The sequence below is a fragment of the Cibotium barometz genome, chromosome 48, assembly GCF_041138505.1.
Source record: "Cibotium barometz isolate CiBa-2024 chromosome 48, ASM4113850v1, whole genome shotgun sequence".
Classification (NCBI taxonomy): Eukaryota; Viridiplantae; Streptophyta; class Polypodiopsida; order Cyatheales; family Cibotiaceae; genus Cibotium; species Cibotium barometz.
In genome coordinates this window covers 26,875,407-26,895,668 of record NC_141093.1, presented here as the reverse complement: position 1 = coordinate 26,895,668, position 20,262 = coordinate 26,875,407, and the positions used below count along the sequence as shown (strand labels likewise).

At 49.5% G+C, this 20,262-nt stretch overlaps 1 protein-coding gene across 1 annotated transcript in view; it reads left to right on the top strand.

Moving 5' to 3' along the window:
• Positions 1 to 263: 263 nt before the first annotated feature.
• LOC147611020 (guanine nucleotide-binding protein subunit beta-like) overlaps positions 264 to 20,262 on the top strand; it is a 63,738-nt gene continuing 43,739 nt past the window's right edge. The window contains exons 1-2 of the mRNA XM_086785672.1: positions 264 to 864; positions 970 to 1,064. Of these exons, the coding sequence (XP_086641798.1) occupies positions 759 to 864; positions 970 to 1,064 (201 nt within the window). The 5' untranslated portion in view covers positions 264 to 758. The remainder of the gene's footprint in view (positions 865 to 969; positions 1,065 to 20,262) is intronic.

Here is a 20,262-nt window from a genome sequence, read left to right as displayed (position 1 = left end):
TTATACTAGTTCTACTCTTTCTCCCTAGAGAGAGAGAGAGAGAGAGAGAGAGAGAGAGAGATTTTCAAGTTTATTAATGAGTCTTTTTTGAGGCTGGAGAAGGAAGAGAGAGAAAAAGAGAGCTCCCTAGAGAGAGAGAGAGAGAGAGAGAGAGATTTTCAAGTTTATTAATGAGTCTTTTTTGAGGCTGGAGAAGGAAGAGAGAGAGTAGAATTAGTATAAATAAAATGTTTTTTTTGTTAAGGGAGAAATAAAAAAGAGCGATGCCGGTTAAAGTATAACCAAACCGTGGTTTCCCCGCATTGACTGTCTCCGTAAGCTTTGGTGTGCGCAGGATCATCTTGCTTGACTTCTTTCTCGCCATAGCCTGAACGCTTCGGTGTTCGCTGCGGGCTCTACGTGGATCCATTGCTGCAATATTCTCCTCCGTGCGCTCATTTTTCCGACCAATTTTGGAACTGTAGGAAGAAAACAGAACATCAGCAGCTTGCTCTAATTCGCTTTTCCTCCCCCCCTCCCCCCTTGCCATGGAAACCATCGAATCAGAGGCTATGCACAGAAGCTTTGTTTCTGTCGACATCATTTGGAGGCAGAGTTTTCTTTGTAAACGAGATTTGTATGAGTTTCTGGTCGAGGAAAGGTAGCAAGAGAAAGGCAGGAACAGGCGCTTGGTGATCCTCTAAGATGGGAACATAAGCTTCGGGTTCGTATTGGTTTAACCTAATCTGCGAAGTTCAACAAAGAAAACACAGAGAAAGATGTCCATGGCAGAGCTGAGAGAGCAGCACTTGCAGGCAAATCTGCAGGTCAATGCTCTCAGAGAGAGAGTGCTACAGAGACGCGCCCAGCTTGTTGATACCGATGGTTAGTGCTAAACCCTTCTACCATGGCCTCATTTCTTTTTTGTTGAATTTCCATCCTTTTTTTTTTCAATATCAAATGTTTATTTTATTTTTATTTCTTTGGCAGTTGCCTCTTATGCTCGGCAGAATGGGCATTCGGCTGCTCGATTGAGTTCGCATGATCTAGTCTGCTGCAGAACCCTTCAGGGCCATACAGGCAAAGTATGCTACCTGTAACAGGATTATTTCTTTTCATTTATAAATTAACACATAACTAAATAAGAGAGAGAGAGTGAGAGAGAGAGAGAGAGATTTATTCATGTGTGCTGAAGGCCAAAATGGCCCATGAGATAAAAATTGTACAATGTGTAGTCTTAGATGAATAGTTGTCTTTTAAACAAACAGTTGTCTCTCTTCGATGAGACATGTCCTTTAATAATAACCCTTGCAACGGGTTGTGTCCTTTCAAGACGCCCTTTCACTAATAATCAACGATTAAGGTGTAGTTTAGAGATATTAAGAGACATTAGTCTCAAATCGTGACAGCCCCGGTCTGGGTTTGGTTGTGTCTGGCCCTTTGCACCCGCATTCGATGCTAGGTGCTTGGACCTGAAAGCCTGAACCATCTTGGGCTTTCCTCGGTTGTACCTCACATCTTAGCACTTCGTGCAAGCAAGAGCATCGACTCAAAGGAAACGGGTTTGAACATCCGCACATTCCACTAGATCTACTTGTCTAGCCCATACTGTAACATGCAGCGGAATTATGCGTAATAAGGGATCTTGTCACACAAGTCTCACATTGCCTTCTTTATCCTAAGTTTCGCGAGTCTTTAGCAATCCACTTTTAGCATTTCAAACTTTTAAGAGATTAGAGAGAGAGAGACAGAGATAGATCTGTACACCTTATTGGGTCCCAAATTACCCACTGAAGGGCCCCCTCCTATTGCTAGCGGTATTTTCTTTATTATCTTTGAAGAGAATGATTGAGGGACTGATTTTGGACTGTAGATAAGCCAAACGCAAGTTCGTCGAAAGACCAAGAGTCGGGCTGAACTGTACACGGCTGTAAAAGCACCAATGATGACCGATCTCAAGTCTATGCACTCTTCCAATGGAATGTAGGAAGGCTGCAAATCTGAAGTTGAGAGATGGGGCTGATTGGGACTGTTCTGGGCTGTGAATGAATGCTGAAAATGATTGAATGCATGCGTTTTACCTTCACCGGAAGGGCTGTAGCAAAACGATGAGTGTATGAATGCTGAAAACTGTGTATATGCTGAAAACGCTGAGCCCTGAAGTGGCTGAATGCTGAATGGTGCTGCGTTTTGCTGATGGAGGGCTGATGGCACAAGTGATGATGCTCCTAGGGCTGTAGGACTGAAACGCTTGCTCCAAACGATGATGAATGATGAGATCTACTTGCTGTAGGCTGAATCGACGATGAGCCAACTGCCGAATGCTGAGATGAATGAAGGAGATGCAAGCAATGGCTATTTATATGAGTAAATCTGGTGGTCGGCTGCCTATAAATGCTGGCCGACTGTAGCATAAGATACTACACGACTTGCTTAATGGAACAAATAGAATAATGATGGTATTAAATGCTGGAAAAATATGGAAAAAATGCCAAACAATTAGGATAAAATACTGGATGATATCTGAGGCTTCTGCAATGGTCTAGATGGTCTAAATGCATATGGGATGAATGCTATGCAAAATGCAAACATGTCGTGATGCAAACTCTAAGCCTTCTATGACTTCTATATGCATGAATGATTCTCTCCAAGTGGGTAAAGGGACTTTAACTGACTGATTGACTCTCTAAGGCTGAGGAATGACCTACGTAGCTCGTCCCTGACATATCCTGGACTCATAGTTGCCGGGCGTTTCATGAATGTTTCAAAAACGTTTCTTTCAAATCCCAATCTACCCTCCTCCTTGTACTGAGAAAGCTCCTCAGCACTCAACTTGCCACTTGTCTTGCCTGCCTCCGCTTTCTGGTCTGGAGTAAGCTTTGACGCATTGTTCGAGTTCTTGGAGCCAGAGGCTCTCGGGCTCTGTCCTGGGGAAGACCCTGTCTGGTTCTGGCTTTTGCCCCCCGAGGCTTTAGCCCTGGGAGAAGCCGGCTGGGAAGTCTTGGGCTTGCCACCATTGTGTTTCAATTCTGCACTTTGCGCAAGCGAGAGTGCGTCCTCAAAGGTGGCTGGCCTAAACATACGCACCTCCCATTGGATTTGCGTGTCCAGGCCATACAAAAACTGCCCTTTCTTGTCCGTATCAGATAAGCCTAATTGCAGACAGTCGAAATTTTACTGGCAAACTGAAGGACAGGTTGCGCGTTCTGACGCGCTCCCCTGAACTCGTCTTCGAGTCGCTCAAGGTAGTGGGGCGGTAGAAACCGCTGCTTAAGGTCGCAGACGAACTCGTCCCACACATAAGCTGCCATACTTGCTCTGGTGTGGGCATGAATCCACTGAGTCCACCAAGGAATGGCCTCACCTTCCAAGTACCAAGTGGCTAAAATCACTCTGTCAGTATCTGTTTTCCTAATTGCGGCAAAGTAAGCTTCAAATTGATTTAACCATGAATAAAGAGTTGTGGGATCGAGTTTACCATTATACTTACTAAAGTTCATTTTCTCGGGAAAATGATTCGAGGGCGTCGCCGGTGTTAATCTGGCATCCAAAGCTCTGAGGTAACGCTCGTGTTCCACGCGTCACATGGCGTCGTCTTCTCGTTGTCGGATCTCCAATGCACGCATCTGCAACTCAAGCAAGGAGCTTGGCTGCGGCTGTGACCTTGCGAGAGGGTCCCTGTGATGAGGATCTAGAATCTGGGATACGGAAGAAGAGGGAGGAGGAGATGGAAAACGCGACGCTGGAGAGCGGGTACGCTCCTCCAGAGCCAAGATCTGTGCCTTCTGCTCATCCAACTTGGCTGTCTGTTCTGTGATTGCTCGCATCATCTATTGGAACATGTTTGTGACACTCAAGCCTGGTGCCCTAGCTGGGCTGCCTGGTGCACTTTGGTCCCATGGTTCTTGGTCTCTCTCGTCGTCAAAGCTCGCCATAGCAGGAAAATGCAATTCCTTTCCGAAACGCAATCTGACCATCCACTATCTGTGTGGGAGACTTCCGGAGGCTAAAAACCAACCGTCCTTCGAGGGACAGGAGACACTCCGAAAGGGGTAGTCCACCGGCGTCTAAAAACCAACCACACGAGCGAGAAAAAATTCTGGTTTCTTTGCTGAATCTTTGTACTTGAAGTAGGCTCTGATACCACTGTAATATGCGGAAGCTTCTGAGAAGAATCGGTAACGTCAATACTCAGAATTCAGCACTCTTTTCGCGACGGAAATTAACGCACAAACTGAAAGGAGATGTGCAGAAAATAGAGAGAGAGAGGGAGAGGTGGAGAGGACACAGTATTGGGTCCCAATTACCCTCTGTAGGGCCCCCCACCACGGATGGTGTATTTGCTTTATTAGAATGATGAGAAATCTGAAAGAAAATACAGCAATCTTGGATCTTTTCTTGGCTGAAAAATCCCTGCCCTTGACCTTCAGTTCTCCACCCCTTTGCTTAGCAATTCCCTTGGCTTGTCTAGCCCTTGATTTGCTTGAGCTCTTGGTGAAAAATGAGATTGTGAATGGGATTGTGGCCTCCACTATTTATACTTCCCATCAGGAGCAGTCGGCTGGTTTACTTTGTTGGGTGTTGGACTCACACACTCACACACACAAACCTGCACATTAGGGTTAGGTGCAGGGTAGAGAAGCTCACACACAGAAATGAGAGAGAGAGAGAGAGAGAGCCAAAAGTGTGGTATCCACAAAATGCAAGTCAACCCTTGCATGTGTGCCACATCCATATAATATAGAAGTACAAAATATATGTCCTTTCACACTTGATGTCCAAGGGGAAAAACCACATGGGAAAAAGTGCCCTTGGTTAAGCCCTGTTCACACATAGCACTACCATAAGTGAGCATATGCCTACAAATCCCCCCTGTAGTGGAAGTGTGAACCTGTACAAGGTAGCAGATCACTCTCTGTATGAGAGTAAGCCCAAAGCTTTGCGGAAAGCTTCAAACTTTTCTCGAGGTAAAGCCTTTGTGAATAGATCTGCAACATTATCCTGTGTAGGGCAATAAGATAAACTGATCTCCCCTGCATGTAGCCTCTCTCTGACATAGTGATAATGAATCTCTATGTGCTTGGTACGTGCATGAAATACTGGATTTCGTGCCACGGCCATAGCACTCTGGCTATCAGTGAGAATGGTGGTGGGTGTCTGCTGACACTCACGAAGATCAGCCAATAGTCTCCTCAACCATACACAATCTACTGTAGCTGTAAAGACTGCCCTGTACTCAGCCTCACAAGTAGATGTAGCAACAGTGGGTTGCTTTTTACTCAACCAAGATATGCATGAACTGCCAAGAAAAAAACAATTCCCACTGGTGGATTGCCTGGTATCATAATCACCAGCCCAATCTGAATCACTGTATGCATAAAGCTGCAAGCTGCCCCCCTGGGATAGAACAAACCAAGATCCAGGGTACCCTTAAGATAACGAAATATGCGTTTGACTGCTTGCCAATGCTTTGTGCTTGGGCTGTGCATGAATTTGCTCGACAAAGACACTCCAAAAGATATGTCTGGCCTCGTGTTACACAAGTAAATGAGGCATCCGACTGCCTGGCTATAAAGGCCGGCCTCAAAAGGCTCTCCAATATCATGCATAGTAAGCCGTACACCTGGTTCTACCGGAGTAGAAATGGGCTTACATTCATCCATGTGAAACCTTTTTAGCAAACTTTTTATGTACTTAGTTTGCTGCATAACAATGCCATCATCTGTATGCATAAACTGTATGCCGAGATAGTAGTGTAAAGGCCCCAAATTTGACATATCAAATTCAGCTTTCAAATCAGATTTGAAATCTGAAATTTGTGCTTTGCTAGTACCTGTAATGAGCATGTCATCTACATACAAGATGACTATGAGAATATCGGCATCGGTTTTCTTCACATACAATGCTTTTTCAGCTGGACTATTCTCATAACCTTGTCTGGTTAGATGAGCATGTATCTTATCATACCAAGCTCTTGGAGCTTGTTTTAACCCATACAATGCTTTGTGCAACCTGCATACTTTATGTTCCTCACCAGGAACTACAAAACCAATGGGCTGATTGACATATACTTCCTCCTGTAAATCCCCATTTAAGAATGCAGTTTTGATATCCAATCGATGCACTTTCCATCCTTTATGGGCAGCCAATGCAATCACAGATCTTATTGTGGTCATTCTCGAAGTAGGAGCAAAAGTCTCTTCATAATCTATTCCCTTTTTCTCGGAGTAGCCTTTAGCCACAAGTCTTGCTTTGTACCTGTCAATAGTACCATCCGACTTTCTTTTGACTTTGTACACCCACTTTGTTCCAATTACATGCTTGCCTTTAGGCAATTCCACAAGATCCCATGTATTGTTCTTCATGATAGAAGAAATTTCAGCTTGCATAGCTTGCAACCAATGCTCATTCTCATGTGCTTCTTCATAAGAAGAAGGCTCTTCTGAATCAAAGAGACCACCCATTGCGAATGCAGACTCCCCACGATGTACATTCAAAGCATGGCTGGAACTAGCCCTTGTTCTACCTGTGAGTGGAGCTGCAAGTTTGCTTTCTTGCAAAGTTTTCAGCAACCATCTTGGCACTGACTTGGCTGTGTCTATGGCTGTTTGCTCTTCCCTGACAAGATCTTCCACTTCTTCTACAGAAGGGGGCTGAATGACTGGCTGGTCCACATGTTCTACATGTGGATTTTCTTGTGTAGGGGCTGGCTGATCTGAATCCCCCCTAATTGCAATGGGTAAAAGTCCATCAAACATGTCCTGTATGCCTGTATCATTGCTTTTATACAAGCTGACCATGGGCTGTTCTGAATTTTCAGCAAATACCACATCTCTACTCACAAAAATCCTTCGTGTAGTTGGATTATAAAGACGGTATCCTTTGCTTTCATTGCTGTAGCCCACAAAAATGCATTTAATTGCTTTGTCATCAAGCTTTGTTCGGAGTTGTTCTGGCACATGTGCATATGCCAAACACCCAAATGTACGCATATAATCCACTGTTGGCTTTCGGCTATACCAAGCCTCAAATGGTGTTATGGTTTTCAAAGCTTTTGTTGGACACCTGTTCAACACATGAGTTGCACACATTATAGCTTCCATCCAGAATTTGTGAGGCAACTTTTGTGCTTTCACCATGCATCTTGCCATCTCCATGAGAGATCTATTTTTCCTCTCAGCTACACCATTCTGCTGCGGTGTATAAGGCACAGTACATTGGTGTTTGATGCCCTTTTGAAGCATATAATCCTTGAATGCATTTGACATGTATTCTCCACCTCTATCTGAGCGGAGTGTTTGGACTTTACATGCACACATATATTCAGCCATTGCTACAAAGTGTCGAAAGCATGTAAACACTTCTTCTTTTGCTTTCAAAGGGTAAGCCCATGCAAACCTGGAGTAGTCATCAATGAATGTGACGAAGTAAAGATGCCCCCCTATGGATGGTGTCCGCATTGGACCACATACATCACTATGTATGAGCTGTAATTTACTTTCAGCTCTAACAGCTCCATCTTTGGGGAATGGTTTCCGTTGCATCTTTCCCAAAATACACCCCTCACATACATGTCTTGGTGGAGACTCAAGAGGCGGCATATTATCAACCATATGATGCTTCTGCAAAAGCATCAAACTCTGAAAATTTACATGCCCAAAACGAGCATGCCATAGCTCTGCATCATGCATAGCAGGAGTGTGGGCAGCCACTGTATTTACATCATAAGTGCACTTGTCATAGCTGTCCAGCTTATACAAGCCTTTGTATCGTGTTCGAGAAGTGACTATTTCATAACCCTTTGATGGGTCTTTTACCAAACACTTCCCATCTTCAAATTCAACCTTTAAACCTTGGTCGTTTATGGCTGAGACGGAGAGCAGATTTTTCTTTATCCCTGGAACATACAATACATTTTTCATACATATATTGGCACCATTGGCTGCAATAAGTATGACATTACCAATTCCCTTTACTGGATATGTGGTATGATCTGCACATGATACAGTGCGGCCATTTGAAGCATAAACCAAGTGCTGAAATACATCTTTGCATGAAGTGATGTGGCTCGAAGCACCACTATCAAAATACCATGATGCATTCTGTCTGTCAGATGCAATGCAAGACATATCAGTGTTCGAAGCACTTGGTGTGTCACTAGTGCATGTGACCAAAAAAGTGTACTCTTCCTGGTTTACATTAGCTGATTGCTTTGCTTTGTCATCCGAAGAGTCTGCTACTGCATTGCCTGCTTCTTTCTTTTTCTCTTTTGCAATCCGCTTCCTACATTCACTGATGTAGTGTCCAGGCTTATGGCAGTAGTGACATTTGCCCTTCTTTTTGGGCTTGTTTGCATCCCCTTTGTCAGACTTTTGACCACAAGAAGAGGGCTGTCCATGACCAGCCTTGCTAGACTGTTGTCCCCCATGCTTAAAGCTCTTTGCTTTACCCTTATCCTTGGTTGTAAATGCCTTTTCTCCACCACGGTTGCTCGATATGTTTGCTCTTGTTTGCTCTTCCTGCAAGAGTAAACCCACGAGCTCTTCAAAAGTGACGGGATCACCACCTCCTCTCATCGAGAGGTTGAGAGAGGTGTGAAAGCCCAAGTAGGAAGGTGGTAAAGAATGAAGAGTGTTGGTGACCATCTGTCTGTATGGGATAACCTCATCAATGTTGAGCAATTGTTCCTGCAAATCTTTCACTTTGGTGAGATGATCTGCCATGGAGTCACCCTCATCCATAGAAAGAAGATCCAATTGTCTCTTCAAGTAGGTAACTCTTGCATCGTTGCGTACCTGATACATTGCTTCCAATGTGTCCCATGCAAGCTTCAATGTCTTGCATGAACGAATGTGCGGAATAATAGTCCTTTTCACTGAAAGGGCTATCAATGACATGGCCTGTGCATCTCTAGAGTCCCATCTTTTCTGCTCTTGTGTGGGAGCAGGATCTACATCAGGAGCTCTTTGAGCACCTCCCCTTTGAGGCGTGGCTGGCTGAATGGTATGTGGGCGTGTGTCATCACCACACACGATGCCCCAAAGCCCTTTGGCTACCAGCAAATTACGGATCATAAAACTCCAGAGGGAGTAGTTAGATCCATCCAGCTTGTCCTCCTGGGTGAGCACACCAAATACATCTGTAGCATTCTGTGCCATGTCAACAAAGTATAACTGCAAGCAAACCAAGCACCAATGTGCACTGCCAGGCAACCAAATGTCCTGTGCAAATGTATGCCTGCAAACCAAAGCAAGTGTAAACCTGCACCAAATTGTCCAATTACACACAATGTGTATACATACGCGACAAATCGCAGCTGTAATGCCCAATTACATGCTCCAATCAGAAAATCCCCAATTTTTATGCACTCCAATCGCTTCAATGTGCATCTAATTTGCCAATTTCCTCAAAAGCCCCAAATTTCTGCAAATGTATGAGCTTCAATTTGCCAATTTTGACCTCAATTTTGAAAACCCCCAAATTTCTGCAAATTAGAGAGGTTCAATTTGCTGATTTTGACCTCAATTTTGAAAACCCCCAAATTTCATCTGCAATTTTCTTTTCAATCTGATTGCACAGTATTTATTGTCTGCAAAATCGGCATATGACCTGCCCTGCAATGGCTGCAGATTTTGTATTTGACCTAGAAATTTGTACAGAAAAATACCTCCAGGCAAGGGCAGCAGGCTTGGAGCAGACAACTTGAAAAAGAACTTGGCGATGGAGGAAGTCGTTGCAGGTGGCGAGCAGGCGGAATGTTGAGTCGAGCGGGCGGAATGTTGAGTAGTCAAGCGAGTGGGACGTGTGCATGTGTCGTGCGGGCAAGAAGCGGACTGCTGAGCGCTGGAGTCGGGTGCTGGAGAGCTGGAGTCGCTTGCAATGGCGGACCAGTAGAGGTAGCAGGTGTGGAAGATGCGCACGCAACTGCCAAGCCAGGCGCAGGCGAGGCGGCGCTGGAGACCCTGCGGCAGCGGAACGGATAGAGCTGACGGGTACGGAACAACGACGGCGGGCTCGTAGCGCTGGGCGAGGCGACGGCGGGCTCGTAGCGCTGGGCGAGTCGATGGCGACGGAGGCCGAACGGGACGGAACGTCGACGGAGCAGAGACGGCCGCCGGGTCCAGACGGCCTGAACGGAGACGTCGGCTGCTGGCGACGGAGCGCAAGGTGCCGACGGAACGAAGATGCCGGACAGACGGCGTCTGCAACGGAGAGGCGTGGCCGGAACTGGTCGGACGACGCTGGCCGGCGGGTGCTGGGCGCTGCTGGGCACGGTTAGTCTTCAGGCGTTGACGGAACGGGACGACGCCGCGTCCGTTGGAGTAGCACCGGCCGGAACGGGGCGGCTGTAGCGCTGACGGAGCTGGTCGGCGCCGGCTGCAGAGGAAGCGCCGCCTGGGAGGCTGGGCGGAGGTGGTGGGCTCCCCACTAGTGCCGCCCGTCTCTGGCGGCTGGACGGCTGAGCTCCGACGGACGGAAACACAGCGGCGACGGAATCCGACGGACGGAAAAATGCAGGCGACGGAGTTTGGCAGCCTGTGGACGGAATTTCACAGAAATTTTTCCAGCAGCAGTTTTCCAAGGCCAGCTCCCAGCTCCCAGCTCTGATACCAAATGTTGGGTGTTGGACTCACACACTCACACACACAAACCTACACATTAGGGTTAGGTGCAGGGTAGAGAAGCTCACACACAGAAATGAGAGAGAGAGAGAGAGAGAGCCAAAAGTGTGGTATCCACAAAATGCAAGTCAACCCTTGCATGTGTGCCACATCCATATAATATAGAAGTACAAAATATATGTCCTTTCACACTTGATGTCCAAGGGGAAAAACCACATGGGAAAAAGTGCCCTTGGTTAAGCCCTGTTCACACATAGCACTACCATAAGTGAGCATATGCCTACATACTTTTCCTCCACGACTTGTTTTAATGACATTTAATGCTGAAAATTCTACGTTTTCACACTGGACTGCCTTGGCTGCCTCTGTGGGCTGCTGTCCAGTCCAGCGCAGGCTGCTGGGCAGCGCCTGGGCACTGGCTGCCTGCAGTCTAGGCTGCCCTATCAGCTAGCCAATTGGCTGGGCTGGCCCAAAAGCCAGTCGGCTGCTCGGCCAAGCCCTCTTGGGCTGGCCGACAGCCTGCCCAGCCCCTCCTTGGGCTGGTGGGCAAGTCTTGGGGCTGCTTGGCCCCCCTTTTTGGGTGGCCCATAGCCTTCCCCGTGTCCAAACCTGGTGTATACCTACATCTACACAGCTGTCTGACATCTGGTGGTAGACCAAACATACAGTACAACTGACATCATTCTAGAGGGAGACTCACAGTGCGGACTGGCACTGTTTCATGTGCAGGATAGTGCACACCTGACCTTGGACTCATGTGCAGGACAATGCACACCTGACCTCGGACGACTGAGATGGATCCCTGGCTGACTCGTCCCGGACTGGGCTCACATGGGACCAGTTCACCATCCTAGGTCCTGCACCTTCTGTACAGAAATGTCTACGTGGCATCCAAGTGCGGGATGCATGTGACAGGAGGGGCATCCTCAGAAGCATCACAAAGAGAGGGAGAGGTAGACTCCTCACAATGAGGAACAGTGGTAACAAAGTCCTCAAAAGCATCACTGAGAGCAGAAGACTGTTCCATAAGTAGAATCAGATACCAAGAATCAACAACAAATAAATGATCCATGTGAGAGGATCACACCTCAAGGGCAAAACACCCTCCTTGTTCTGCAAACACTGCAAAGAACATAGGCTCGGACAAAATAAACTCTGCTCAAGATCTCTGAAAAGATCACTGCTCTCCTCCAAAATCTGTAAACTCCTGTCACAGTAGAAAGTCTCCACAGAAACAAAATAGCTCCCGAAACTGATCCTCAAGTGAAGTAGCTGGAGATGGGCCCCCTCGGAGTGTAGAAAACTCCTTTGGGAAGCAAAACACAGCCAAAACACTGCTGTCCAGCAAAAAACAACACTCCACTGCCAACAGTTGCAAGGAACATGAAGAAACTGGGAAACCGTGTAGGCCAGGAACAAAACACAGGTCCAAAATCAGCAAAAGGCTGACTGAAATCAGAAATTCAGTATCCTCCTCAAGTACCAAACTGCCTCCAAAGCCACAATACAAACAAGAAACCCCCTCTGCAAGTGATCTTTGTCCATTGGAAAAGAAACGCAGCCAAACAAGGGCTACAAACCTGAAAATTCAGGCCAACCAGTGTCCACACCTCTTATGAGGAAAAACGCGAAGATACCTTCGGGTCCAATAGATGAAGCCCAGATGAAGGTAGAGCTACCAGCAGAAATCAGTCCAGAAAAACGCAGCAACCATGGCTGCAAATCTGAAAACGCAGAGGTATTTGGGGCAGTAAAAAGGGCAAATTCTGGAAACGCAGAAGAAATAGGTACACCCAAGCCTCAAATCAGCAAATTGGCATCAGAAACCTATAGGAGAAAAAACGCAGCATGTAGGCTGCTGTTGTCCTGCACAGAATAGGCGGCCAGCACTACAGGGGCGGTAGATGCTGCTGAATACTGAAGACTTGCTGCAATACTGCTGTAGACAACACCTGTAGAAAAACGCAGCACTCCAAGGTGCTGCTGCCCTGAAAACAGAGCAGCCGACAGGTGAAGAAGGGATCTCAGGGGTCAAACCTGTAAAGGATGACCTCGTGTTGCAATGGAGAAGCGCTTGGAAGAGGGCGACCAACAGCAAACCTGAGAAGAAAAAATGCAGATCTGTCCATTTGCAAAGAAACCCAGAAACGCAGGAGGTAGAGGAGGGAGCATCCAACACTGAAGATCACCGGCGCTCTGATTCCATGATAGAATGTGCAGCAGAATAAGGGAAAGTGGAAACACAGGAGAGAGAGTGAGAGAGAGATTGAGAGGAAACATAGGTGAGAACTTGCTCTCAATATCATCAACCAAGAATACATGTCCCGAGCAATAGGGGAGAAAACCTCGTATGTGAGGGACTGCAGCAAATAATGCTAAGCAAGCAGTGAAGAATGAGGGAGGCATGCCAGCTATATATATGCCCATATGAAAATGGGGAATAATATGGGAAAACATATGTGAGGGGTGACCAGCCCCTCTAGCTAACATGGTGAGCCCTAGAGGCTAAAATAGGACACCAAACAGGAAGCCAGCAACAAGGAGATGATGTCGAACAAATGGTAGACTCCTGCATGGCCTGGATGCTAGCCTTTCGACTAAGAGCATCTGCGAGACTGGGTTATGCTTACCAGGGATGTACTTGATCATTCCTCCAAATTGTTGGAAGATGTGACTCCATCTGGCTTGCTGATCACTCCATTGGGCACTTGGCATTGTTTGAAGCCACTTAAGTGCTTGGTGGTCTGTTTTGACTGTGAAAACTTGACCACAAAGGAAAGCCTTCCGATGTTTGAGCGTTGTGATCACACCCGAAATCTCTTTGTCATAAACCAATGATATAGCCCAAGTATTGAACCTCTGTAACGCCGTAGATAGACTTTTTGGCATTTATGTAGAGCCCATTATCTCGCGAAAGCTGCAAGACTTTCTCCACATCTTTCTCATGTTGCTCTGTAGTGGCTGAGAATATAAGTATGTAATCAAGAAACATGAAAATGCACTTACCAATGAGAACTGCGAAAATCCTGGACATCATTTTATTGAAGGTTGCGGGTGCGTTGATAAGCCCAAAGGGCATGACTACGAACTTGTAGTGACCACTCTCTGTCTGGAAAGCTGTTTTTGGAATGTCAGCTTAAAAAATGTAGACCTGATGGTACTCTTGAGGTCGATCTTAGTGAAAAATTTTACACCGTTTAAACGCTCCAAAATGTACTCAATCCTTGGCATAGGAAACTGATTCTTAATGGTGATTTTGTTTAAGGCCCTGTAGTCTACACAAAGGCGTGCAGACTTGTCCAAATAGGATGGGTGCAGCAAATGGTGAGGAAAATGGCTGACCGAATCCGGCTTGGAGGAGCTCCGATAATTGCTTTTCTAGCTTGCCCTCTAATTTCTTGGAAAGACGATAGGGAAACCTGCTAGGAGGTTCTGATCTTGGGACCAAACCGATATGATGGTCTTGAGGATGCGATGGGGGGAGACTGGGCGAGAGATCATCCCTAAGCATAATGTCATGATGTCTAGATAGGAGGTCTGCTAACTGTGGGACTGAAGATGAGATAGCTGCTACTGATGACGTAGAGGCTGTCTGAGCACGAACATTAGTTTTGCAGAAATGTGTGCCCTTCAGCTGCACCTGCTTGTGGCAAAAATCATGGCAAATGGTCAATCGCTCTGAGATAGCGCTCGTCGCTGAAGCTTCCGCTCCCCCCCTGCTCGCGCTGCAGCCTGCACGCACACCCCCCTCCCCGCCTCCTACCTTTGCTCATTCGCGCCAGCCCCCGCCTCTTCTCATTCGCGCTCCCCCCCCCCCCCGCCTCTCCCTTTTCTCCGTGACCCCCCCCCCCCCCCGCCTCTGCTCATTCGCGCTAGCCCCCCCCCCACCCTGCTCTGTCTCCTTCGCGCCCTCTCTCCCCTTTCTCCGTGACCCGCCCCCTCCGCCTGCCTTCGCCCTCTCTCCCCCTTTTCGTGCTTCATCCGCCCCCCCCCCTGCCTTTTCACCGCCTTTGTTTTAATCCCTTCCCCTCATTTTCTTTCTGCCCCCCCTTTGTTATCCCCCTCCTCCTCCGTCTTCCGTCTTCCGCCTTTCCCCCTCCGCCCCTCCCCGCTCCGCCTTTTGTGCAGCTCGGTTCCTGCAGGGCTTTCTGTTTACACTTCGCCTTCGACAAAGCTTCAGACACTGATGGAGGCTCCTCCCGCCCCACCTCAGAGGGACTCTTCCGCAGCCCCCTCGCCTGCCCCTGAGGATACCCCCATCAGGCTTTCTCTTTCGCCAGAAGAGGAAGCGAGCCTCGCCGCAGAGGTGGAACGCCTCCAGGCACATTCCACCATCTGCCGTATAGTCGGCACTCGCCCCAGCAGAGGGGAGATCTTTCAGTTTCGCCACGTATCGCACCTTTCCGACCTATATATATAGATATTTTTTTTGGGGGGGCGGGTCTCCAAAACCCGATGTCGTAGGTTTGGGGTGTTCTGTTTGCACGCAGCTCTTGCGGGATCTTCTCTAGGCCCGCCTTCTTGCAGATGTGGGCAAGATCCTGGACGTTCAGCTACTACTGGGCCGTGGACATTACCAGATTGAGTTCGAGACAGCCCAGAGCGTGGCCCAGGTCTTAGCCATGAGTCCCCTTGACATCAGGGGCGCTCGGGCCTTCTTCAGACCTTGGCAGCATGGCTTTGACCCAGTAGCGGCTGAGCAGGGAGAGCGCCTATTCCATGTCACAGTTTGCTTCCCTGGACTCTGCCGCGAGTACCTTTCGCTCCTTTCTAGGATAGGAGCATTGGTGGGCTCGGTGCTTGAGACTGGCCCCACAGCAGCTTCAGTGGGGGTGGCTAGAGCAGCTGGCTTGCCCTCGGTCAGAGTTTTGGTTCTTGACATCTCCTCTCTTCCGAAGGTCATTCAGCTACCTAGGATAGGGGGGGGATGGATAGATCAGAGAGTGGAGTTCTCGGGGCTCCTGAACCAGTGTTTTGTATGCAGGTAGGTCGGCCACCTGGCCAAGGCCTGCCCTCGCAGGAGACCCCGACCTTCACCGCAGCAGCAGCAGGCCCCCGATGGCCCGCCCACAGATGCGGCTCGGCAGCAGCCTCCGGGACACCTGCTTAGCCCACAGAGACCTCGGATTGGCAGCTTGGATAGGGGCGCCGTAGAGGGAGACAGCCACAGCAGCAGGCCCAGAGGCCGATGCAGCAGCAGTCACAGTCTCAGCATCACTGGGTTTCAGTGAGGAACAGCTTTGCTCCCCTCCAGGAGACCTCAGCGTAGACTTAGGATCTGGAGATGCCAGCACCCCCCCCTCCCTCGTCCCCCCCTCCCGCCTCGTCCCCCCCTCGCCTCCTCTCGTTCCCGCTCCCGTTCTATCAGCGGCTCCTTTCCCACCTTCTTCTCTCCTCCCCCCCCCCCTCCCCCTTTGCTCGCCTCAGCTCCTCGGGTGGCCCTGGCAGTACCCTGGCGATCGCCTGCTATCCGGCGGGCACTGAACACCGACCTTGCTCGAGCACCGCAGAGGAGACCTACCATGCCGATTCGGGCTTCACGGATATCCTCTATCCGCAGTCGGCTGAGTAGGCTCGACACTAGACAGCGCCGCTCGGAGGTTTTTGACTACTCCTTCACACGGCTTTTTGGAGCGGAGGGCCCCCATGAGCTAGCACCCATCAGAGTTCATGTGGTAATACCTCCGGCCCGAGGGGAGGAGGCACTTGATTCAGCGGTGGCCTTCTCCTTCCCACTCTGTAGCACTAGCGACCGGGAGTGGACTTTGGATCTCGCTCTTAGCATACTGAAGACTCAGGCAGTTGAGTTTTCTCACCATGTGAGCGATCTGGAGGTGACAGACGTGATAGGCCGACTCTGGGAGCTGGCTCACTTCTTTGATTCCGGGAGTGCGGATGCCTCCGGGGTTCGCCACTTGGTGGTTCGCATAGTGGCGGATCTAGTACACGAGGTTGCTCTCTCTGAGTGGGAGGCAGTCGCCATGGGACACAGCCACTGGCGCCTGATCCGAGATTCTTGCAGCACACCGGGTGGGCAGATTCGTAACCGCTCGGATGGGGACTATTCTCCATCCAAGCTGCTTGCGAAGGCCCGCTGTATGGCTGAGACAGCCTCCACCTCAGCAGGTCATCCATGAGGATCATCTCATGGAATGTACAGGGCCTTGGCGGCGCACACTATGTACGCTATCGTGGTTGCTTGAGGCAGGAGCTTTAGAGATGCCTGGTTGGGAACGGTATTGATATTTTGATGATGCAGGAGCACCATTTGAGTGAGAGCAGGATTCGGAGATATGGTTCCGTGATGCCTGGTAGATGGGACACATTTTGGTCTGCAGGTAAGTGGGTGTATAAGGTGAAACATAAGAGTGATGGTAGCATAAGCAGGTAGTACAAGGCTAGATTGGTAGCCAAAGGATATGTGCAGACACATGGGATTGATTATGAGGAGACATTTGGCCCAGTTGCAAAGATGGCAACTGTGAGAGTTGTGATTGCGGTGGTTGTAGCTAAAGGCTGGTTTCTACATCAGATGGATGTCAAAAATGCGTTCTTGCATAGTAACTTGAAGAAGAGGTGTATGTGGATCAGCACCAGGGTGGGCAGGGAGGAGTATGTATGGTCATTGCGGATGTATGGCGGCAGGCCATTGTGGATCGCGGGGTCCTTGTGCCTGGTAGAGCACAGTATGTTATTCTGACGATGCACCATGAGCTCTTTGGCGTGCTCAATGTCTATGCGCCCAACCATTCTAGTGCCAGAGCAGAGTTTTGGACCCTTGTTACAGATGCATTTCCCGAGGTCGCACATTGGTGTGTCGGAGGAGACTTCAACATGCTTGAGGACCCGGCCGATAGGGTGGGAGGCAGTCATGTTACAGTGCACGGCACGGAGCTTGCAGCTTGGGAGCGATTTTGCATGACACTGCGGATCACTGATGCATGGCAGCATGAGGCTTTCTCTCGCTCTCAGGACAGTCTTAGTTTTTCTCGGTCGGATCGTCGGCAGGGAGGGACTAATCTATCACGGATCGATCGCTTCTATGTGGGCGACAGGTTCGGGGAGCGTGGGGGCTCCGTTGGCATTCTCGTTGGCACTTCCTTTTCAGACCATGCGCCAGTTATTTTGACACTTGAGGAGGGAACACGGGAGACCAGCTTGCAGTTGAGGATCCCAGAGAGGATACTTACAGATTCCAGTCTTTCTGAGGACATTGAGAGGATATGGCATGATAGCCAGAGCTCTGACCTGGATGCAGCAGGCTAGTGTGCCCAGGGACTCATCGAGCTTAGCTCTTTTTTGCACGCTGTAGCCTTGACATGGCTAGGAGAGACACGAGAGCGGGAGCGCCGCTTGAGACGTAGCCTTGCTTCGCTCCAGCTTCTTCAGGAGCAGCAGCCTACATGTGAGTGGGTGGCGTCCCAGCTGAGCCAGGCACGCCAGGAGGTTAGAGAGGCAGAGGAGCAAAGACATGAGTTCTACTATCATCGCCAGGCCTCACAGTGGACGCAGCTTGGTGATAGAGTGACTTGGGAGTTCTTTGAGATTACCGGACCCCGCCATGCTCGAGGAGGTATTCGCCAGCTCAGGAGACAGGACGGCTCTTTAGCCACTGAGCTCGGGGAGATTAGAACCATTGCCATTGAGTTCTATAGAGACCTGCTCTCAGCGGAGCCAGCCACCACAGAGGCACGTGATGCTTGCAGACAGACTGTGTGGGCCCATGTGCAGAGGAGGGTCACAGATCGTATGCGCACAGTTCTGGGTGAGCCTCTTTCAGAGGATGAGCTTGTTGAGGCTTTGAGGGGCCTTCTGCGCCATAGTTGCCCTGGGGAGGACGGATTGACGCCTGCCTTTTTTATGCGCTATTGGGACATTTTGGGGCCAGGCCTCCGCAGAGGCTTTTAGTATGTTTTGGACACTGGGGTGATGCCACAGAGCTTTTCAAAGGGCTTGATCTTCCTTATCCCCAAGGGGGAGGGAGTGTCTGATGATATTCGGTAGTGGAGACCTATTACGATCCTCAATACTGTCTACAAGGTCTTGGCCAAGGCCTTGAGTTTGAGGATCCAGCCCTTTCTTGGGGAGTTGATTCATGCTACCCAGACAGGATTCGTCAAGGAGTGCAGTATCCTTGACAACATTTTCACCTTTTGGGAGGCGACGGCCCGAGCTAGATTTCTCGGCGAGGACCTGGTCGTTATGCTTCTCGATTTTGAGAAGGCATACGATAGAGTCGATTGGGGTTTCCTAGAGGGCACTATGCTTCGCTTGGGTTTTGAGCCAGTCTGGATTCGAGGGGTGGCGGCTCTATATTCCACAGCTCGTAGCCAGGTGCTGATGGCAGGAGGACGGGGGCCGAGTTTTGAGTTGACCATATCAGTCCGTCAGGGGTGCCCTCTCGCCCCGTTTCTTTTTCTCTTCTTTGCTGAGGCTATGAGCATGTATCTGACAGCAGAGGAGGTTGGTTTGAGAGGACTCCAGCTCCCAGTCCGGGGTGAGGACCTGCTCGATTCTGAGTTTGCTGATGACACCGGATTATTTTTGCATGGCCAGGAGGCCAATCTTCAGAGGGCAGAGCAGTCGCTACAGGTTTTTGGCGCAGCTTCGGGAGCATTGATCAATTGGCGCAAGAGAGTGGCCTTTTGGATCAGTAGCGCTCCCACTCCGGCATGGAGCCTAGACCCGGGTTTTAGATGGATTCCTCCTGGCACAGCAGTGAGGTATTTGGGATGCCAGATTGGACTTGATTTGTCACCTGAGCAGCAGATCACCCCGCTTCTTCTGAGCATTCGGAAGAAGCTTTTGTATTGGAGTACAGCTCGGCTATCCTTGGCTGGGAGGATGTTGGTGACAAATCAGGTGCTTTTAGCGACCATGTGGTATATCACGTCTTGCTGGATCTTCTCGAGCTCTTGCATCAGCCAGGTAGAGAGGCTGATCAGGAACTTTCTTTGGTCTGGGCGGGACGGTCAGCCAGCCCGGGCTAAGGTTGCTTGGGCAGTTATTACTCTTCCGCTGGCCCAGGGGGGCTTGGGCATTATAGATCCAGTTGGTCAGAGTAGAGCCTTATTGGGGAAGCTTATTGTTCGGGGCTGCTTCCAGGCGCTGAGCCTTGGAAGGAGCTTCTTTCTCAGCGACTGCAGGCTAGGGCTCCTCCAGCAGGGGGCACTTGGGCACCAGAGATATGATGGATCTTCATAGAGATGAGGAGGACAGGCCTCAGTAGAGGATGGGAGGACAGATTTGCCTTGATCATCCTGCGAGCTTGGGAGCTGCTGAGACTGGGGCTTTCTCAGAGACCTCCTACTTGTGATGAGGAGCGGGCCAGACAGCCGCTCATTTGGAGCCCTGCGGTACGCACAGAGCAGGGTCATATGCTGGGTTCTCGGTCTCGTCTAGCCTGGGGACCGTTGGCGGCAGGCCCAACACGCAGTTTTGGAGACTGGCAGGCCTTCTGCAGTCTCCCAGAGGAGGTCCAGGTGGAGAGGCTGAGTCACTTCAGAGGGGGGGCTGATTATGAGGGATGACATTCAGGAGGCACTCACTAAGGAGTGGTTCACGCCTTTCGAGCCAGCGGCCCCACGGTGGATGGGAGCCTTTACACAGTTGGAGATCCTGATTGCTGTCAGAGCTTGCACTGAGGATGGTAGATGCCTCT